At 39.8% G+C, this 23,284-nt stretch overlaps 1 protein-coding gene across 5 annotated transcripts in view; it reads left to right on the forward strand.

Moving 5' to 3' along the window:
• Positions 1 to 23,284, forward strand: part of ANO1 (anoctamin 1) — a 137,682-nt gene that overhangs the window by 69,759 nt on the left and 44,639 nt on the right. For 3 of the 5 annotated variants that reach the window (XM_019477055.2, XM_059722736.1, XM_019477056.2), the window contains exons 7-12: positions 894 to 945; positions 4,331 to 4,396; positions 4,919 to 4,974; positions 8,513 to 8,554; positions 17,967 to 18,031; positions 20,369 to 20,503. In XM_019477055.2, coding sequence (XP_019332600.1) covers positions 894 to 945; positions 4,331 to 4,396; positions 4,919 to 4,974; positions 8,513 to 8,554; positions 17,967 to 18,031; positions 20,369 to 20,503 — 416 coding nt within the window. The remainder of the gene's footprint in view (positions 1 to 893; positions 946 to 4,330; positions 4,397 to 4,918; positions 4,975 to 8,512; positions 8,555 to 17,966; positions 18,032 to 20,368; positions 20,504 to 23,284) is intronic. The other 2 variants (XM_006270507.4, XM_019477058.2) reach the window with 1 other exon arrangement.

Below are 23,284 nucleotides of genomic sequence, written 5' to 3' on the forward strand. Positions count from 1 at the left end.
GTTATGAAAATGAATTGGCAGCATATTTAAAAGCAACAGTCCCCTGAGTATCTCCTGCCTATTTAGTCTAAAATGGGGAGTGAGGTTGTGGGGGGAGGGAGCTGAGATTACATGCCAGTACCCGAGACTAAGCTATGGAGCTATCTATGTACCTTCAAAAAAACACTTTTAGTTCCTGCTTTCATGTAAGGGGTTGAACTTGATGACCCTCAGTGTCCCTTTTAATCCTCTTGCTGTATTATTCTTTTGTTCTCTTGGGCAGACAGGATTAAAAGTAGTGAGCCATACAGCTCACTTGCTCATTTTAATGATGTGTAATTTGTCCTGTACCCTCCTGTGTGAAGAATGGCATGAGAGTACTTCTCTTTCCCAGATCAACATAGGGTGATGTTTATCTGCCCAGGCCCTCTGTTGGAATATACAAGAGTTGTTCAAAATAAATAAATACTTGGGTGAAAACTGCATGGCTTTGTTTAATGTCAGTGGAGATAAGCCAGTTTATACCAGCTGGCCTGATGGGGCAATTTAGAGTACAAGCTATTTGTAGAAATGTGCTTTTATCCTGGGATCTACATTTCCTAAAGTTCCTATAAATAGTAATACTATAATAATAAATAGATAAATTTAACCCACTTCCCCAAGCAAATCAAAATCATATATCTTATTAATTGGCAGTTTAGTTAAGTTTCTCTCCTTACAGATACTGGACATAGAAATAAAATAGTCTAATTTCCTCAATACCCGCAATTTTATAAAAGAATAGTGAATTAATCTACAGTTCAGAGGTCCCAGTATTTGTATTTGAATTGTTCTCTGATGAAGATCTTGCTATTCACTTCCACTGACAAAATACTTAAAATAACATTTTTCCTTCTTCCATTTTGCTAATACAGGTTTATGAAATCCTGAAAAGAACAACATGTACCAAAGCCAAATACAGCATGGGTAAGGAACAATATCTAGGTCTGAGGTCAACTTCATTTTCAGATATCATAAATGCTTGCAAAACTGGAATGGAAGGCATGGTTTAGATTTTATCCCCCCGACTATGTTTTGCTTCATGCTTGTATAATAGTTTTAAGCTGGAAAATTTGTCGTCTGTAAAGGTATAGATCTGTTATTACAAATAGATCTTGAATGACATTGTAAAATGAGATTCAGAAGATCAGACAATCTGAAGTCTGAAAAAGGACTGGACAGCAGCATAAAGCAGTATGTAGTACCATGCAGATACGCAGATTAGCTTTGAATGAGTTATCTGTCTCACAAACTGGAAGCAGTGTAGCCACATAATGCAATCACAAATGCTATCTGAGAAGCAGAGCAGATTTTTCTGGCCAGACCATTCTGTTAACGTGACTATACTGCTTCCAGTACCTGAGCTAGCTTGTTTGGTGTTGCCATGGATGTAAACAATTGCAGGATCAGGAATCAGAATCTAGATCTGGCCAGATTAATCCACGCCATTTCAGTAGTGACCTTAAGTTGTTACTACCTGGTGGCTGTGCATTTGAGAAGTTTCCAGCACCATCATGATTTAGCCAAGAATGCCAATCAGTGCCACTCAGCAGAGAATCCAGGCATTGGAGTGGGCCTGCCCAGGGTTGTAGGATTTCAACCTTCAGAAGTGTGGATCCAACAACATTCAAGAAAAGAAAAGAAAAGAAAAGAAAAAGCAGATCATCTTAGTAACGATCTGCTGACCATATTCACCCTTCAGTTTCTTAAAAGCCTGTTTAACACAGACTATGACATGTAACAATCCACTTAGCTCTGGGACTGAAGTTAATAAATAACTCATAGTAAGCCAAATCATATATGGTAAAAGGCTCAATTCCTCAAATCCAATCTTCCCCCATAACTGACATTCCACAGAAAGGGGGAAGAAAGGTGTGGGGGGCGGGGAGGGGGTCAGGGAGGAGGAGAGCTAAAAGGAAAAGTGTGGGGGTGGGGGGAAGATTCAATAACTGCTGGCAGTTGTTTAAATCATTAATTTGTCCACAAGCCTGAACTTGAATTACAGGTAGCTCTGTTCAAATATTGACATATAAGCTGTTAAGAAATCTATCAAATAACAGAGGAATGATTAAGCCAGAAATGTTTTTCATATTCTGACTTTTCAGTTCAAGTAGCATGATACAGTTAACAATTAGTGAGTTCTTATAGATTTGTCTACACTGATTTCTGAGAATAGACCTTAAGATCATACTCAGCCAGCTTAGATATGGCATAGATACCAATACCAAACCCGTACATACTTGTGTTGCTTATTTGCAAAGCAAAGCCATTTTAGGAACTGGTCAGTGGACTACTTGTCTTAGAGGCATAACGATGCAGCACAGTACCCAGGACAGCTGTGACATAGGGGGGAAGCAGTGACTTTCAGTTGTCACTGTGCCACCTGTGTGATTGTACAAACGCAGCAGCAGCACTTTTTTCCCACCCCTCTTATCCCCCTTCAAAGCTGGTGCCCAGAGTGGTGTTTCCTAGTTATACTACAGATTTGTCTTTCCTTCTGGATTATAAAGAAAGAAATGGGGTGCAGATGAGCCAGAAGCCAATAACAGAATTGTGAGATTGCTGGCAGGAGACATCCTAATCTTGAGGCCTGCAGCACCCAGATAAGTTCCAAATGCAATGCAGAAAGGGTGATATAGGAGAAATGCAGGATCAGGATTGAGGTCATGCCTTCAAGAGTCAGTCTAGACTGACACAAGAGGTAAAGCATAGTGGTTTACAGTATAGATGGTCCACAGGCATGAGGATGATCTTGAAGTCCAGTCTAACTATCAGTGTAACCAGAGTGTATATACCTTAAGGTTACTTAGTTGATGAACTGGCAAAACTGCTGTTTCCAGGAGAGACTGCCAGGATCTATTTTGAAATGCTGCTGCTAGACCAGTTTCACAGAAGAAATAATGTACTAGCATTCTGGGTAGTGGAACATCACACCACTTGGTGTGGAATCTTATCTTGGAATTAGTTGCTTGCATGCCTTCCTAGTCTAAAATGGGAACAACATTAATGGTCCCTTTAGAAAAGGTGAAGAAAAGGGACCTTTTCTTCTACAACCTCTATCAGATGTGGGCATGGAAAGATTACAGTGTGTGCCTTGTTTAAAAAGCTTTTGTGACTAGATCTTCAGTAGGTTTAATCAACATAGGTTTAATCTGACCTAAACAAATGTTTGAATCGGAGTTGAATGAATACTGATAGGGATATAGAACATTTTGAAAGTGCTTCCTCAAGGGTTTTGCTGCATAGCAGGAAATACAGAGCAATATAATAAGCACTCCAATGTAAACACTTCTGCTGTTTATACTGTGTGCCTGTAAAATTGTGAATGGTACACTAAGAAGTTTAAAGTCAATATGCAGATGGTTGCTACAACTGCAAATGTGCCTTACCTGTCTGTTATCCAGTTCTACCTCAATGAAGTGTGAAAAGGCCCTCTGTGTGCAGTTTTTATTGTTATACAGTAGGATTTTCCAAAGAATAGTCTTACAGCATTGTAGGCATTTCTCGGTGGGTTAAGAGCACTTAATCCCTCCTCCAAAAGGTACCCAATAACTTGAAGGATTGGGCCCCTAATAAATTTGGAAATGCTCCTCTTAAAAAACCCTTTACACCAAAAATATTGTTGAATTATTCTCAATGTTTCTTTATACTGAGTCCCATATTATGATGTCAGAAGTGGATTGAAATGCAACATATCCAGAGAGCATCTGAAAATATATCATTTTTTTGGTTTCGTTTTTTACTTTTCTTAAATTCCTTTTAAACACATTGGCCAGATTTTAATCAAATTAATTTTATTGAAACCAATGGAGTTATGTCACGTTAAATCACCTGAGGGCCTGGTCTGAAAAGGTCTAAGTCAACATTCAATATGCAATTCTGCTAAATCACAAACATATCTTCATAGGTAACATGACCCATTCAGAGTCTTGTAGATTGTCCATATTTGGAAGTAGCTATATTAATGCCAGCAGCTGTAAAAAAAAAAAAACAAAAAAAAAACCAAAAAAAACCAAAAAACCAAACACCCATATCTTGAATTATATACTAACAATCCATGGATGTGTGTCCAGCTAAGCAGTCTTTGGAATTCTGTAGCAAGATGAGATTTCTAAGTGCATTCTTCACCTGTTGCATATGTTGCATGTCCCTACTTCTTTTACTCTATCCCCAAGTTAAAGAATGAGATCACTCTTTAGACAGCAGAACATAAAAACTCCTCAGTATTCCCTCAACCCACATTCATTTTATAGATATAGCATTAATTGCTTTCAGGCTCATGCATGTAACTAATAGACGGATGTGTAAACAGGGAAAGGAGAGGGAAGAAAGAAGGAAACTGCACTTTTAAATAAAAGACGAAAATGTGGTAAATATGGTAAGTATTACACAAGGTCTTTGCAAAGGCTTTCCCTACAATTTCTCTGATCAATCTGAAATCTCAATTTAAAACTTTGTGCATATGATGTGTGAATGTGTGTTCCTTTATGCCATCAATTCCATCCATATTCTTCTTGTGATCCAGCCTCTTGCTTACTCACTTTCAGATCTGCAGACTTGCCTTTCAAATCAGACTGACTCTTCAGAAAAATGTAATTTGTTGTAATGCCTAATTTCAAGTGATTGGCCTTGAGTGTTTGATCTTCATATATCTATCTATAGATAGATAGATAGATATGACTTCCTTTTACTGTCTTCAGTTTTCTGTTTCATAAAATAAATTATGTTTAATAATCTATGGGCTCAAAAATCAAACTTATGTGGAGAGAATGTGATGGCAAAAGATTCATTACCTAACCAAATGACTTATTTTGAGGGAATGTTCCAGAAAGGTTGAATGTTAACTTGATACTGTCCAAACTTGAAATTGTAAATAGTTATTATGTCTTTGTTTTTCAAGGGATCACCAGTTTGCTTGCCAATGGCGTTTACAGTGCCGCATATCCCCTGCATGATGTAAGTGATCTTGAAATATATTTTACATGTCTACAATCTGACACCAAGAAATGCTATGTATTAATGACACCATCTCAAACATCTTTAGTGTTTCAAAAGACTTATTTTCCCCTCTACTTTTACAATGGATTTCAATAATGTATAAACCTCTGTCAACTGTGCATTCTTTTTTAGTAAATCCCCCACAACTGAGTGTCTTTGGTCGTCAAAAAATACTGCTTTAACAGTAAATTAATAGAGTTGTTTTGATGTCTCAGTAAATTAAATGTTTTTCTTAGTTTTTGACCTTCTGCTCTCAAGGACTCTGGCACCTTTGATAGGATATATATTTATTTCTGTGGCTCCAAGTGGCTAGTTTCCCGGTCTAAATCCCCCAGGCATGTCCCAGCAAATATAATGAATGTTGTTGATTGTGTATATGATCAGTTGCCATTGTGAAGGAGGAATAATTTCATACTCAGGGTTTTAATTGTCACCATAGAACATCTACACGCTTATTGCTCTGCAGTTTATTGCTCCTGGGAAGCTCCCAGGCGTGCAGTTTACATGTGTGCCCGAACCACAGCACATTGAACTGGGTCGCAGCAGTCTCTGCTGGCAAGGTACCCAGGGGTCAGCCTGCCAGCCCAGGGCAGCTTCTACTAGGTTCAATGTGCTGTGGAGGGACTGCCTGGAGAATGAGGGTGCATTAATGTGGTGCTAGCTGGCAGGCAGCCCCCACACTGAAGCACCCTTGTGCCCCAGCCAGCCGGCTCAGCATCTGCATGTGCACTGCTGCATGTGAAAAAACTCTGTGGAAGGTTAGGACTTCTATTTACAAGTCCTACTCTGCTGCAGAGTTTATTAGTGTACTCCAACCTAATAGAAGCACACGTGTAGACCCTGAGATGTTTATTGTACAGTTAATTAGTGAACTGCACAGTAAATGTCATGTGTAGATGCACCCCATGAAACATAAATTTGTGTGTGAACTCTAGTATTTAACCAGACTGCTTATATAAGTAAAGGAATCTGGTCCTCATCACAACTTTATTTTTTCCAAATAATTTACTTTATGGCCCCAGTTGAGATTAGCAGGATCAGGGACCAGTAAGGAACCTTATAGAAAACCTTTCACCCTTCTGCACTGGTATGAATCTGTACCAGGTGATCCCCTAGAGCTGCTTGGTGACCTTTATTTAAATTTTTAAAAAAGAGCTAGGGAATCACCCTCCAGGGAATGGGATGGTAAAAGATTCATTATCTAAATAAATAGCTGGTATTTTGAGGGAATGCTCCAGAAAGTCTGGATGTTAACTTGATACTATCCAGACTTAAAACTGTAAATGGCTATTATGACTTCGGTTGTCAAGGGATTAAATGGTGTGGAATGGGTGTAAGGGCCCCTCTACATGTGCAGATAAAGGCATGATAGGATTGAATGCTCAATCCACACAATCACACCTAATGCCATGCCACATTAGGGCTGTGTGAAGTTCCGGTCCCTGATTTGATCCGGTGGAGATTCGGCCCAATTTGGTGGCCAAATCTGCAAATCTGAATAGAATCAGGCCACTCGTTAATCTCTTGGAATTGAATCAGAACCCTCCAAATCGATTCGGAAAGATTCAACAATTCAGCCACAGACACAGCTTTAAATGTTTTTTCTACATACCTCAAGGTACCAGGAGGCTCATGAATGCTGAGATTCTGGGGCGGCTGGAGTGTCCCACAGGAAAGCAGGGGGGCTCCCCAGTGTGCTTGGCAGCAGAGCCACAGGTGGACCAGAAGCACTTCCAGGTCCACTGGGGAGCACGCTGGGGGACACCCCTGGCTCAGCGACTGGTACCTCCCGGGTCTGGGAGGGCACCCAGAGTCCCCCCCCTCCCCCCCCCGGCCAATCACCAAGCCAAGGTGGGGCACAGAGGGGCTCCCCTGCATGCTCGGCAGTGGGCCCAGAAGTGGACCAGAAGTACTTCTGGTCCACTTCCAGGTTTGCCACTGAGCATGCAGGGGTCCTCCCCTGTGCTCCTGTGGGATGCTCCATCCGCCTCACCATTGCAGCACTCACGTTCCATGCCTGGTACCTCAAGGTACGTAGAAAAAGCATTTAAAGCTGTGTCTATGGCCAAATCACTGATTCTCTGAATCAGCATCGAATCTTCAGATTCAGATTCAGCCAAATCGAATTGGGGAAAGTGAATCCGAATCAATGAATCGAATCACTGTCCCCAATTCGGGTCGAATCTGAATCGAATACGGCCCATTGCACACACCCCTAATAGGCATGGCAGGAGGCATAATTGTGAGACTGTGGATCAGATCCTATCACATCTTAATGCTGTTGCAGGGGGAGCCTGATCCTGGACACCCCCTACACTGGCAAGAAATAAGCTCCTGTGGCTGGGAGCCCCCTCAACTGACAGGAGGTTGTACCATGCACATCTGCAGCTGAGAGCCCTATTACCTGACCCAGGCTCCCAGTTGCAGGAGCGCCCAGGAGTCCCCACAGCAAGGAGATTGTATCTGTGTCTCCCAGCTGTGGGGATGCTTCCTGAGTTAGTTGTGGTCTCATAGCTGGGAGGGTGCATGAAGCATGCCTTCAGCTGGAACACCATGCCAGTTGCTGTCTCACAGCCATGGGGGTGCATGAGGTGCCCCTGTGGCTGGGAACCCTGTCAGCTAATGGGGATCCCAGCTACAGGGGCCCTTGACCACACATTCAATTAATGATATGATAGGAGGAAGCAGCTATACAAAGTTATTACACACATTTTGTGGAATACCTTTGTTGTATATTCCTCTTTTTGTTTGGCCATTAATTGAATGAATGTGTGACTGGGTGTCCACTTAAGGCACGATTAACTGGTTAATCACACCTCAAGTATAATATGTAAGTGGGGCCTAACTAAGATAAGAACAGGTCCTTTATCTGGTATTTATTGAAAGTATTGTGCTGTCTTGAACTACAGAAATATCATTTAGAAATCTAGAAAGATTAAATAAATTCTACTAAATGTACATATTAACCATTCTTCTGTGTCCTGTTAGATATATACTTATGAGACATATTCCATGTCCTATTAGATATGGCATAATAGGACATATTATGAAACTTATGGCTGGTCACAGATTCTTTTATTCTGTTAAGTATCGCCTTTAGAAGTGGCCCCAAAGCAAAACCTCAGATCTAATCACCTATGAACTTTGGTATGGATATGGATCAGCCTTCTCAGCTGGCCTGTTCTCTCTAACATGGACTGAGCTAAACCCCAAATGCAACTGATATACCACATCCCTTCCCTTGAAATTGTTAGGCTATTTTTATCACTTATTCATTCATTTTAGCCAGTGACTGATTTCATTACTATTTTTTAATGTGGTTGGTGACAAAAGAGCAAATGTACTATGACAACGTGACTTCATGAAATACAGTATTATTATTTTACAAATTGCTTTTCTGTTTTGATGCAGTGAGTGCATGAGATGCATGGTATGTTAGATACATAACAACACTGGGTGTGACTTGTTTCATGATGCAGATTTTCTTTTTTTAAAGGGTGACTATGAAGGTGACGATGTTGACCTCAATGACAGAAAAGTAAGTTGATATAGAGGATTCAGCAAGTTCTCAAGAGTCACCTGTTGGGAACTGGACATTTGCCAAGATTTCACAGAAAGTGTCATGGAAAGGCAGCCAATGCTTTTCAGTACAAGTGCATAAATTTCCATATATAATAATGGTGTATTTCATGCTGTGTTAGTAAAAGTAATGTCAGCATATATTCTAAATGCTCTTAAACTATCGTAATGTAACTTCTAGCTAACCAACATGCAGGCATTGTCAGTCAGATTCTGATATCCTAACCTGTATTAAAGAGTACATTACTTCAAAAATAACCATACTGAATTCGATAGAGCTACTCACAGAAATGCAATAGAATTCAATAGAGCTACTCACTGGCAATATTAGGCCTCATTTTAATTTCTATTTAAGGTAGGTTCGTTACTTAGAGGAAAAGTAAGGGTTACTTTTAGGATACGTGTTATCTTGTGTTTGAAGTGCTAAGGGATGTTTTTCTGCTATGGGACAGAGGAAATAATTTTTCATCAGAAAATACTAATTTATCTAAACTTTTTAAAAGTAAAATATTGGTTTTTGTAGGTCCAGAATGAAGGTAGAGAGAAAGGATAGGTTGTAGCCCAACAGTTGCCTGGGATATGGAAGACTCTCAGTGACATCCCAACCTTATAACTAGCGGTGACCATGGGGGGCACCTACCCCAGTCGTCAAGTTAAGAGGGGTACTGGAATTGCCCACCACCCCTGTAGAGTCCATGCCCGAGCAGCATACCCATGCTGGGAACTCCAAAACATTCCCTGGCTGCTGCTGCTGATTTAAGAGCAACAGCAGGGGCAGGCAGAGCATGCATGCCAGTAACAGTAGCTCAGCCAGGACTGTGGAGTTCCCAGCATCTGTAAGAGTGCTACCCCTCTTCCCCCCTTCCCCTGCCCCTTTTGCGCCATGTCAGAACCCACACATTACCCTTCACCCCTGCTCTTTGATCCCATGCCTCACCCATAGTCCCCCCGGCCCCTTGCTCTCCCTCAGCAACTCTGCTTGTTACGCCACTGTTGTAAAACACTGTTTTTATGGTTATAATACTTTGGTTCAAGCCACTTCTCTGAATCAGCACATATTATTCTGAGGTGGGTAGCTTTCTCTCTCTTCCCTATTGGTTATTTTAGGAAGAGACACATGCTCTTATTTTTTCATGAAAACTTTCAAGTTTTATTACAGTGTGTGTATGTGTGTCTGTGTGTGTGTGTATACACACACAGACACACACACTTTACTTTAAAAAAGAACCACCCCCCCTACTATCTCACTGCCCCCAGTCTTTTCTTCTCCAGACTAAGTAAGCCCAGTTCTCTCAGCCTCCCCTCATAAGACATGTGCCTCAGCCCCCTAACTATTTTTGTTGCCCTTTACTGGGCTCTCTCCAATTTGTCCACATCCTGTCTCTAGTGGGGCCCCAAAACTGGACACAGTATTCCAGATGTAGTCTCACCAGTGCCAAGTAGAGGGGAATAATCACTTGCCTTGATCTGCTGACAACGCTTCTACTAATGAAGCCCAGTATGCTGTTGGCATTCTTTGCAACAAGGGCGCAATGTTGACTCTTATTCAGCTTATTGTCCACTGTAACCCCCAGGCCCTTTTCTGCAGAGCTGCTGCTTAGCCAGTTGGTCCACAGCCTATACCATAAAGTTACAGGGATATAACTGAATCTGGTATAATTGTGTTGTGTGTCCATTCGTATCCTATAATAAGTACACCTAAACTGAAGTAATTTATCCCTTGTGTGATTCAGGCCTAAATTATTTCAGTTTTTATTTCATTTAGCAGCAGGATAGGAGCAGAGAGGTAAGACTGTTACACCAGATCAGCTGACACTCTCAAAAGCAGTAAGTCCCTTGCCATCCTTTTAACAATATGTATTGGTATGTGTAACAGGGAACCCCTGCCCCTGTTACTAGTGGGACTTGAGAGGGTAGGCAGTTAAGAAAAGTAGTGCAAGTGAACTGAGTCCAGGATGGATGAAGCTAATGAGCAACTGGCTGCACCTGGTCACTGGGTGCAGCAGACCCAGTCATATGGCCAGATTAGGCAGGGGCATTTAAGCCTAGCCAGGACCAAGGGGAGCCTGCAGTGGGGAGAGGAGCTCTTGAGAGTGCAGTCACTGCTGGAGATGGGCAGGCACACAAGCCACCCAGAGAAGCAGGGGTGAACACTCCTAAGCAGGTAAGGCCTGTGTGCAGCATTTACCCAAGGAGGGAGACTACTTGTCTTCTTATGAAGCACCTGGCTTGTGATTTTTTTTTTTTCGTTTGGTTTGGATTTGTGACCAGAGGACTTGGTCAGGCTATGCAGTACAGGAGCAATGTTTCAAAGGCTAATGAATCGGGTATTAGAAGTGCACAGGGCCTTCCATCAGGTGAAAGAAGCCTTTCGTTCACAGCCACGGGTATATGCTCCAAATTTCAAAAAACCCTTCATGATACAGACTGATGGATCCAACATTGCCATCAGAGCTGTGCTATCACAAAGATAAGGGGATGATGAAGTTCCAGTGGCCTATACCAGTTGCAAGCTACACAATCATAAATGGGCATATGCAATGATAGAGAGGGAATGTCCAGTCCTTCTAATGGTTCATGGAGGCCCTGCAGTACTACCTACTAGGAAGGAGGTTTCCCATGGTGACCGACCATACCCCACTAAAATGGCTCCAACAAATTAAAGGCCATGCCTTATTCACTAGTATCTTACCCTACAACCTTATAAGTTTGTTGTAAATCACCGATGCAGAAGTCAAAATGAAAACATGAACTGCATCTCATGGAAGAGCAAGAAAAAAGAGCTGTGGGCCCCACTGATTAACTGTTGATCAGCTGAAGAAGGATAAGGAGGTGCCCAGACAGTTGGGGCATCAAAAAGGGTATATGTAAATACTGCCACACAGGATAGGGCCTAGCCAGAGGTTAGATCTGGGGCCACCATTATGGTAAATAACCTAAGCCCCAAAGCAAAATGGTGGACACTAAAGGAGGTATTTAGCACAGCTGGCTGCATAAGATGAGTAGCCAGAGGGGTAGAGAAAAAGCCTTTGGGTAAGTGACTTTCCAACAGCCCTCAGAAGCATGGCAGGCAATAAAGAAGTTAGACGGACAAATAGTACTTAGCAGACGAGTGCCCCCATGATGATCTGATGGAACCGTGCAGACTGAAGGAAAGGGGCATGGCCTCGCCCCCTCCCCGGCAAGACTGAAAGAAGTGGGTGGACATATGTAACAGGGAGCCCCTGCCCCTGTTACTAATGAGGCTTGAGAGGTAGGGAATGAAGAATAGCAGCATAGGTGGACCAGGATTGATAAAACCAGGCAGCTAATGAGTCACGGCAGCGGACCCAGTCATATGTCTGGAAGGAGATTAGACTGGGGGATTTGAGCTCAGCCTGGGGCCATACAAGGAAAGCCTGCATCAGGAAAAGGCGCTTTCGAGAGCGCGGGTGCTGCTGGAGACAGACAGGCACACAAGCCTCCCAGGGAAGCTAGGGAGAAGTCTCCTAAGCAGGTAAGGCCTGTGTGCTACGCTTACCCAAGGAGGGAGACTACTCATTTCCCACCCCCACAGGCCCCACAACTTTGCTGGTGCTCCTCACTCCACTCCCAGAGCCCCTGCTTCCCCGCCCTGCCAATTTTGCCAGCCATGGGAACTTTCAGGAACCTAACCCCCATGGCTGGCAAGGGAAACCTGTACTTGCTTTCTTTTGAAGCAGCTGACTTGTGTCTTTTTTGTTCAGTTTGGACTTGTGACCAGAGAACCAGGTTGTGACTACAGGGAATGGAGGAGGCCACAAACAGGGGTGCCAAGATATGCCACCTGCTATAGGGTCTAGAAGACAGCCTCAAGCCCCAAGGCAGAAACTAGCATACTGAAATGAAACCCCAAGGGGGTAGGCTGCCATCAAGGCCAGACCTATACTGCAGAAGCTGAGGTCTTAATCAGTGGATCGAGGTGGGGTGCAGCCAGAGAGAAAACGGGGGCCTAGGCTATGATAGCTGGGGCCCAACAGCCTCAGACACCTGTGAAAGCATCCCTTTAAAGAGGGAGCACTCTGGGTGTGGGTGGACAAAAGACTTGGGTAGGAGAACTGGCCTGATTGGACAGACCAAGTTAATCGCGAAGCTGCTACTGGTCTGAGGACTTTCTGCTCCACACCAACAAAAAATAAGAAAGTCATGGCAGGTGAGACATGGGAGGTACAGGGAGTCTGAGAAAAGGAGCAAGCAAGCAAGGTAGACCCTACTTGTATTACGGTATATCTGTCTATTTCTGAGAAACACAACCTCAAAGGGCATTTTTGGAAAGTTAGATATAAGTGATTTAACAAGGCTGCATACGATTGTTAGTGGCAGGATCAGGATTCAGGCTCAAGTTCCTGATTTCCATTCCCATGAACACCTTTCTATATTGTTTTCCTGTCACCAGATACTCATAGTTAAAATAGTATATATGTGTTTCTTTGTTACTGAAGAACAGGTTCGTCAAACAAAAGCAGAAGGAAAGATTAAATTTCCTCAAAGCCTTCAGATTAGCTTCTTTATTAATATCTTTCCAAGGTTCATTTATTTCTCAAGTTCACTGTATATATTCTGAAATATTTACCTTGTCTGATTCTTGTTTCTCCAAATAGTTTTTTTGGCAAGCCTTTATACTCTTGAATCTTTCGCAAATCAAATTTAATACTGGCCCAGTCCTTCTGTCTTTGTTTACCACAAAGTAAAGGAGATTTGAAAAAAAGCAATGAAGGTAAATATTTAGAGGCAGTGCACTTATTTTTCATGAACATTTTTTGAAGCTACAATTTGAATGCCAGGCTGATAAACAGAGGAAACATGAAATAGTTTCTGTGGGTACTAACTGCAAATGTTGATAAATCCATCTTAAAGTTTGGAGTATTTTCCAAAACTAAAAAAAAAATATCTACAAAATCTTTTAAATTGAGTATCTACCTGCTAAATTGTATGAAGACCCTATTAAGTATCTTAATATAAATTTAAATTAGTTTATTTCCAAAAGTGTCAAGTAATTTGGATACATTGGATTTTTTGGTGCTCAGCATAGGTGACCTAAAAAGGACTAGTTTTCAAAAAGTACATATCACTTGCTTAATTAAAATAAAGTCTGTTTATTAAGTCTCCACTTCTGCATCTAAAAATGGAGGTGCCCAAAATTACTGATCACTTTTGATAATTTGACCCATAGTTCACAAAGACAAATTAATAAAACTTTTGGCTAAAAAATGCTACAAATAAATTAAAAAACAAGATCTAAAGAGTAAATTTGTAAGAATGACACTGAAGAATGACTGACTTTCAGTTTTCAGTATCTAAAACAGATGTGTTATGACTGTTGTATTCAAATGTTTAAAATATTGATTGATTTGGCTTACACAGAGGAGAATCTGCAGTCAATTTAGTATTTTCTACCTAGGTGTTTTTATCAAAATAAAATATATATTTATTATAAATGGTTTGAATTTATTTGCATGAAGGTGTATCCTAGCATTTAGATTTTGAAGGGCTTTAGTAATAATTCCCTGAGAGAACTGCTAAACTCTTTAAAGAACAGTCTCCATTGTGTAATCTTCTGTGATAGGGTGCTAAAAGCAGGAGTGTTTGTGAACATTATTGTGCCATCAGTTTGCCCATGTGCCTTCCAGGGTTTGTTTGTTTTTTGGATTTCATTGGAGGAATGTAGGAGACTGAGACATGCTAACTTTCATCATAAAGTAATACAAATGATGACTCATTATGACTCATTCATTAAGTGATTCATAATGACTTTATGAAATACCACCCTGTTGTGATTTATTCTTACTTGGCCAAATTTAATGAATTTGGTTTATCTATACCTGAGGGTAATTAGTTTTAGAGCTCTTCTTGTGTCTTAAAGCTATACAAGGTTAAAAGTCTATTGTTGAATGAATTAGTTAATAGTTAAAAGGGCATTAAATTTCCTGATTTAATTCTTCTTCGCCTTCTATGAACCAGTGTAAGTTAATGCTTTGCATAATTTGTATAGTTATTACTTCAGAGTGAGGTGTTGACTTTAAGACCTGCTTTTGGTAAAGTTGATGTGTAAATTGCACTGTATAGGTATAGAATCCTGTGGGAGGAAGGATGGCATTGGTATATGGAGACACACATCTAAGTCGCATCTTCCTTGTATATTCCTTACTCAAGATCAGGATAGTAGTTTGCTATTGGCCAGTATTGTCTTATCAGCCAGGAATTCGGGGTCATGCCCATTTTTTCCCTGTATTCCATGGTAAGGCAAAATAGTATATCATTGCAATTATAGGTCAACATCAAGTATAAATCAAGGTTTATTTTTTAATTGTTCTCTGTGAGGGGTGAAAAAGGTCAATTTATAATCAGAATAATACAGTAAGTGAGTACGCAGCTTGTTCTCCCTCCCAGCTGCTTAGACCCCAGGTCCAAGTAGTGTTAGCAGGGAAATACTGTAAAGTATGATCTTTTCCTTTGTAGAAGCATAATGTCTATCACTGTTGCTTTTTTCTCTGACACTTTTTTTTTTCCAGTTAGTTCACTTAGTTCCCTCTCAGCTTTTGATTTTTTGGGGGGTTTTTTCATGGGTGGGATTTCTAAATAAGTCAAGCAATTTGGGAGCATGAATCTCATTAAGAAATCAATAGGATTTATGCTCTTAAGTCTCTTAAGCACTTTTTGAAACCTCATCCTGGGGCTATATTTTACAATTTCTCAGAGCTGCATTATTTAATTCATTTTCATATAAAATTACAATTGACTTCAATGGAAATTGCAGATGATGAAAGAGAGCAGAATCTGGCCCTGTAGAACTTTGCATACTGTAGGGTTGGGGGGAAAAAATCCATTAAAACTTCTTTTTTCTAGTGGAAAACTAGATTTTCAGTGAATGAAAAAATCATAAAACACATGTGTACTCTGAACAAAAAGTGAAAATTTAGCCAAAAAAAGGTAAACTAAAATATTTTTGCTTGAGAGCAAATATCCTTTCCTCTTCAACAAAAAGTTGAAATATTCTCTAATAAGGATGAGGTGGAAATCTTCTACCAATGCTAAAGTGAGTATGTTTATACATACTCTTAGCAAACAGAAAGCTGCCTTTATTCAAAAGCTAGTGCTTTAAGTTGCACTTTCTACATTGGAGTCCATTACGAGAAGCACCACTGGGTTAGAGTAGGAGTAGTTATCTCAACAGGGTTTATAAACATCTATTATTTGTTTTAATCTGATTTTTTGTGTTGTTTAAGTTCTAATCATTTTTCATTTTCAAAAGATAAACTTGTTTAAAGTATGAATTAAATGCAAATATATTAAGGTTTAAATTAATAATTTCATAAAACATTTCAGTAAATATAAATATCCTGAATAAAGGAGCCTCTATCAAAATTCTGTGTTACAGGACTTATGCTTTTCTAGATAAAGAAATAATTGAAGTGGAGGGAGCAAGGGGATGTTTATTTTTGAGACCATTTACTGTATTAGAGGTTCAATCCTGTAGTGCCTTGTAAGCTGCATATCATTCACCATTTCATTAACGTAGACAAATATAACAATAATAAGATTCTGAAAATAAATATTATACTATGTAATTGCTTAAATGGTATATAGTTATAGTGTTCTTTCCTAAGTAGTAAAAAGATGTACCAAAAATGATGGAAAATCTCTGGTTGCAAATATATATATAATAATGGATTCTATCAACCAGTGAAAATACACCTGTCTTTAGAAAATAACTAAAGAGAAATAGAAAAGTTATTGAAAATCCAGTCATGTAAAAGGAGGCTTTCTGTTTAGTGATTTATTTCATGATTAAAATTGCTAATTTAAATAACGTTGACTTAAATTGATCCACTCTGTATCTGAATAAAGTGCTTCCGAATATAACGGAAGTTTGTTCAGTTAAACCGTATATAAATTGGGCTACAAGTACTACATTTGCACATGTCTGGTTTTCTTTGCTATGAACGTGAGTCTACAGTAGTTTAAAAGTTGTTGGCACAAACATAATTCATACAGCTGGGAAGCCTCCCAACCTTATTAAGCAGATTACTTTTCCACAATTAACACTAAAAACACATCCTTCTAAATGGAGTGTAGTTTTAAATATTAGAGGTTGTTGTTACTGCAAATCAAATACTTTTCCCTTTATTACTGACAGCAGTTACAATATGTATATGCAGCAGTGGATGGTATTTTAAACTAAAGACAGAGGGGAGAAAAGTTCTAGTTAATGGCCAACTTAAAGAATAATCTTGCTTTTTTCAGAATTTGAAACTTCTCACAGGTTAAATTAATTCAGTTCTAGACTCTAGGTTTTTCTTGCCAAAAGTTGCCTTTACAGAAATCTCTTGACAAGAGTTATCCTGTGCTTTTAAAAATGACAGAACAGCAGAATCAGCAAGGATTTTATAAATAACAGTTTAAACAACTCCATTTATTGCTACTACATGCTTTGGTGAATTGCTCCTATCTAGTTTTATATCCATGTCAAGCTAATGAGAAATAACAAAAATGGATATCTAAATTCACAAATACATCTTTGAAACCGGGTTTGGTCTTCCCTGTTCTGGCAAAGAACTTTTACAGAAATCAATAGCAATTTTGTATCAGAGCTGTTATTTTGAGGAAAGAAGTATGCCAAGTAGCTAATAAGCATAGTTTATTGTATCTATAAATTTATTGCCCAGAACATACATCTTTGTTCACTCCATTAGTTGGACTGGATCAGGAAGAATCAAAGCTGAAAAGTGCTATTTATCTTGTTTATGAAGTAAATAATGTAGTAAAATGAAGGTCTTGGATGAATATATTTTGTGAGTATTTGATTCTGTGAGTCACTAATGGTGACCTTTTATTGTCTTTGGCCCAAATCCTGACCAAAGATAGTGAGCAAAGATCATTATATTCTGTTTTAAGTTAGAAGCTCTCACATGCAATTTGCTTGGACACTTCCGTCTACTTCCCCTCTACGGAAGCAAAATATTAGTGCAGCAACAGCAAGCCAGTTTATTCTAGTTTGTTCTCCCTAATAACTCAAAGAATGGTCATACTTTACATCCGCATCCATTCTGCTAAAGGTTTGCTACAAATCATACAATTGGAGCTACTCTCCCCATCATCTCCCGTTTACATCTATCCATCAATCCTGTTGTTGAAAAGCCTTTTAATGCACTAGCATTCATCATTGTAGTACACAGCGTGCTAGACCTTCAAGCTTGTTTTTTATACTTAATGCAGACTGTATATACGGGTGGATTGAGGTATGTGAAACCACAAAATGGCAAAACCAGATAAAAATGGGAAATCAGCAAAGGTAGAAACTGAGCATTTATATGGGGCCTTAGTGTTAACTTCCATTTTCATTTGTTTTGCAGCTCCTGTTTGAGGAATGGGCAAGCTATGGAGTCTTTTATAAATATCAGCCAATTGACCTGGTGAGGTAAGAGCATTCCATGAAGGACATCTCGTGTCCATGAACATAAATTGCTTATTTGTACAGATAAAGGACCTGATCATATCCACAGGGTCTACTTGGCTTCCTGTGCCATGGGACTGTGATAGTGGAAAGTTATCTGTGGCAAGGTGGTGAACAAAGGCAAAACCCTTATTCCTAGAGACAGTCAATGCTCCCAGAGAGTGAGCAGGACCGGCTAGGGAGGGGACACTACTAGGTCTCTCACCAGATGTGCTGATTATCTAAGAACAACATGAAGCGGAACACTGAGAGGCTTGGAAAGTGTTCCTGTATACTTACCTGAAAATATTATAGGCAGGTGCCTTAGACTACTAGATAGAGGGCCAATTCATGTGATAAGCAGATTTTTAGTGAATTATATGATCACAGCATCTCATTTAAGTAATTTCTTCTGGAAGATGCATTTACAAGTGCAGCTATGTGAATGAATGATTGCAGTGTAAGGGGGGTGAATTGCTGCACTATGTAGCCCTCCATTCTCTTGGTCAGTGTAACTTTCTGAATATGAGTGCTTTGTCAGTGTTGTCTGTGCTGCTGCAGGTCATGTGTTCCCTTGGAGACACCAGTGTTATACAAAGAAGGACTATAGACTTGGTTTGGTGGCAAAAGTTCATTCTGGTTTATTCATTGCAAAGCATCTCTTCATTAACATTCATGTCCAGCAGGTTGCAAAGCTAGCCTTGGATGCTGTTGGTAAGCCACAGACCCACCTTGTATAGTGTGATCCCTTATTCAAAATTCCAAAGGTTTCCAGGCCTTTTTTTAACATGATCAAAACAACTCTTTGTATTGGACATCTATATAACTAACATCAACATCTCTACCAGATCTCCCTACTTCTTGTATGTCCTGTCATTTTCTTGTGTGTCCTGGACATTGGCACCAGCCTTAAGAATCAGTTTTATCAGTTGACTGTTTTGGGGGGCTAATCTAAACCTAATCTTCCAATTTAAACCCTGATGCACACAAGGTCAATCTTCAAGCCTGCTTTGGTCAGTGCTGTACCAGAGCTTTTATATGAGTTGTATAAGTACTGAACAAATGTTTATATTAATCAGTATTCCAGCAAGGCCTGTACACTATGGGTATGTACAGGTGTTACATTTTCATCACCCTAACCAGAGTTAAATTGATCTAATTGATCCAATTGTACAGGCACGCAGAGAGCTTAAATCACCCAAAAATGGTGCACCTGATCTAAATTAGTCCTTATGAATAGGTGCACTAACTTAAAGTGAAATTGGGTTAATCTAAGAAAGGCTTAACTTGATCTCACAAATGCCTGTACATATTTGCAGAGCAGTCCTAGGAAAGCCTATCTGCCCTGGGGCTGTGCTGTTCACACCCTGTTGTCCCTGACTGAGCTATTCTTATCCTCCTGACGCTCCACTATGTGGACACACCAATCCCCTTTCCCCTGTAGACCTGCCAGCCCCCTCCATCCCACCTACCCCTCCTCCCGCCCTGAGTTACTTGCATCAGGCTCCCCACACTGCTCCTAGGAGCAGCAAACAGCTGCCTACACTACTCCTGGCAGCAGAAAACTGCTGCATGTGTCACTCTCGGTATAGGTATAGGCAACTTAAAGTAAGACACCTAGACCTAGACTGGGTGTGGTAAATGCTTGTTTGCATCCCCTAGCAGCCCATGTGTCCATTTCTGCCCTATGGAAAAGGTGCAGTGAAGTTGGGTTGCAGTCTACCTTGCGTTTACTGCAGTTCTAAGCTCTAAGGAAGGCTTAACATGCAGTTAAGGGAGGGCATGCTGGAATAATAGTTAACACTAAATTCAGATCTTAGTTTACCTCATGATAACTTGATTTTTTATATATATATATATATATATATATATATAATCTCCATACCCTGAGTTACCAGTTTAGTATGATCAACAAGAGAAGGCAAAGATTTTTTTTTTTTAAAACTACTTAACTTTTCTAGTGTTGGCCATATCTTCCCAGTATGTTCAAAACACAATTCAGTGAGAAATTTGGATTCAGAAAAGAATGCATACTTTTCATATTCTTAATCACCATTGATTAACACTGTTGCTGTTCAGATTTGAAAGTCTATGGAGTAAATGCTTTAGAGAAGATGAGAGCAAAATACAAGTTTAGAGTGATTTGTTCAGAGAAAATTTGAAGGTATTGGTGTATGCAACAGAAAGGCAAAAGTTTGGTTCTACTGAGGATGTTGACAGACCTTACTTTTAAGTTCAACCAGGCTGTTATTTATAATTTTAGCTATGATATATTCTAAGAAATAGCAGACGTATCACACTTCTTTCCTCAATGTATTTCAGAAAATATTTTGGAGAGAAGATTGGACTGTATTTTGCCTGGCTGGGAGTTTACACACAAATGCTCATTCCAGCTTCTATTGTAGGGATTATTGTATTCCTGTATGGCTGTGCAACTGTGGATGAGAACATACCAAGGTAACAAAAATGTTCACATATACACATGCATACACACTGATTTCCTTAAAAAATGATATATGTGTATATGAAAGTAACTAAAATCATTACATCAATAGTTTGAGTTTTTGTTGATGATATATGGGATTCAGACAGTAAAATCTTCTACTCCCTAGCTTACACAGGTAATAACCATTTTGCTTCACTTGCACAGTGTGACAGAATCAATGGACCTTCATCCCAAAGTTGCATCCAAACCCTGTTCTATCTCCACTGTTGTCTTCCATGGTTTTCCTTATTTCTGTGTGTCAGTCACATGATCTTTTTTACACAATTCTAATACAAGCCTTGTTCCTCTGTGTTAGAGAATTCCACACACAGGTGACCATGATATAGTTGCACATGTCACTTAACTTTATGCATGTAGTTACTCTCACTGAATAGGTTGGGTATTAAGAAAAACTTCCTGCCTAGGAGGGTGGTGAAGCACTGGAATGGGTTTACCTAGAGAGGTGGTGGAGTCTCTATCCTTGGAGGTTTGTAAGGCCTGGATCAATAAAGTCTTGACTGGAATGATCTAGTTGGGGGTGGTCCTGCTTAATCACTTAGGCAATCTAATTTATTAGGCACCTCCATTTAGGTCCCAAAAGTAATCTGAGTTAGCAGCTTTGGTGCCTAGCTGCTGCCTAAACTCTGTTGCAAGCTAGGTGGGTTCTATGAAGTAGTTTAAGTTACAGTTCTTGAGATAGCTAGAGAGCAAATCTGCTGACATTTTGATACTGACAGCAACTACGCAGTTAATTACAGAATGGAAGAGGCAGGACAAGATATGCAATCGATCTCTTACTAGCTTTGTGGTTAGAGTACAAGCCTAGAATAATTGGAAATATCCTTGGCCATACCCACATCAGTGGCAAGCACACTAAGAACTATGCTACTGAGCCACAGGGAGACACCAGATTTAGCTCACCCCTTCATGCAAAAGTAAAGACTGGGTGCTGAGTTGAATCTCAAAATGACAAAGGAACCAAATCTGAACAATTAAAATAGAAACCTTATCTCTAAGAAGGAGTAGAGGTTCAGACATGCTGCTGCACCTGTTGTTCCCTATTCACCTGCAGCAAGTGCCTTTCTGTTCAGTGCTTGGGCACTCTGAATGCACCTGTCTCCTACCTAACTGGATTTCACAAGGATCCTAGGTACATAATTTTACCAATTTTTTTATCGTCTTTCTGGAGTGGGGCAGCTAAGTTTTAGGCATCAAAGCCAAGGCAAAAGTGGGAGCTATATGGATCTGACCTAATGTGATTACTCAGATGTGTAAACCTAAATGTGTGCATGTTTTCAGAATCTGGTCTTTAATGAATAAATGTGCTCATATCTGATAATTTGGCAAAGGTTTTGCAGCAGTTAATTTTCTTAGCTAGTGTAATAAAGGTATGATTGATCTTAAACCTTCAAAAAATCTTGTATAAATTAGGTCTGAAATGCCTCTCTCAACATTTGGAGAATTAAGAAAGCCTCGCTCATGAGTCTCAAACTGTTATAATTTCGGCTGCATCAAAAAACTTCCATACATTTGATCAGAAATAGGTCATATCAATCTAGGGATGAATGATGAGAGGCGTTTAGTTTCCTGGGGTTTGTTTTATTTGTCATCCAAAATGACATGTTTCTTAATAAATATGATTAGTTTACAGTACAAAAATAAAGGTTATTATAGAATCTTATATGGAATGGTGGATTTTCCTTCTGCATTATGATTGAAGCAGCTAGAGACCCCAAATAAAATGCTACAGACATGTAAAAGTGTTTTGCCTTTACAGTCCAGGACTGGGTAAAACACAAGCCAAGTTGCCAGGAAGCTGCCTGCAGCTTCTCAATCCCGAGACTCATTCTATGCCAGCCTCAGTCTCATAGACTTCATTAATCTACTCTGTCTGGCTAGGGTCTATCTGCTGGTTCACAACTGCCAGAACATAGTGTTCTGGCCACACTTCCACCCCTTCCCCAGCCTAGTTCTTTTACTAGGAGTACTGTAAATGTGATGAGGATTCCTTCACAACAAGGAAGTCACTAACAGGGAAGATATGGCTGCTTTCTGTTTCTCTTAAATACTGGAGTTCTGCAGGTTTCAGACTTGAGCTCTCAAAGTCCAGAATATAGGAAGGAAAATTGTTTTGAGTTACCAGTGTTCACCTATACTAACATTTTAACACCCAATTATTATTTTACAATACAATATATTAGTGGTTCTCAACCTTTTTAGACTCAAGGCACCTTTCCTTAACCTTACGAATTCAACCACATCCCATTTCAAAAACTAATTTATTTATTACAGTGCTTACCTTTTTTGCAAAGGGGCCAGGCAGGGGAACAGCCAGGCAGGGGCAAGCCTGAACCTACATCTACCTGCTTCCTGCCTACATATCTGAGCCATCTCCTCAACCTTCAAAGAATCTCATGGCACCCTGGTTGAGAATCACTGCAATATATAATTAATAAGATTAGTTGTACAGGGCTATCAGTCTACCTGATATGGCATAAATATTCACAATATTCATGGCAAAACATTCATCTAAGAGTTATTTTCCAATATGGGAAGCTGAAATATGTACAAAACAAATGGCATGTAGAAAGTAGAACCTGGAAAACAGATATGTTAAAAAGAGATTACCCAAAATAGCCTGTAGACAAAAAAGAGGGCATGGTTTAGCATGTTGTTAGTACTTTCCTCATATTTACTCCTGCAATTACTTCTGTTTCTGTTAGTTAATTTAAACCTAAAATGTTTAGATGTGA

Source organism: Alligator mississippiensis, chromosome 2 (assembly GCF_030867095.1).
Source record: "Alligator mississippiensis isolate rAllMis1 chromosome 2, rAllMis1, whole genome shotgun sequence".
Classification (NCBI taxonomy): Eukaryota; Metazoa; Chordata; order Crocodylia; family Alligatoridae; genus Alligator; species Alligator mississippiensis.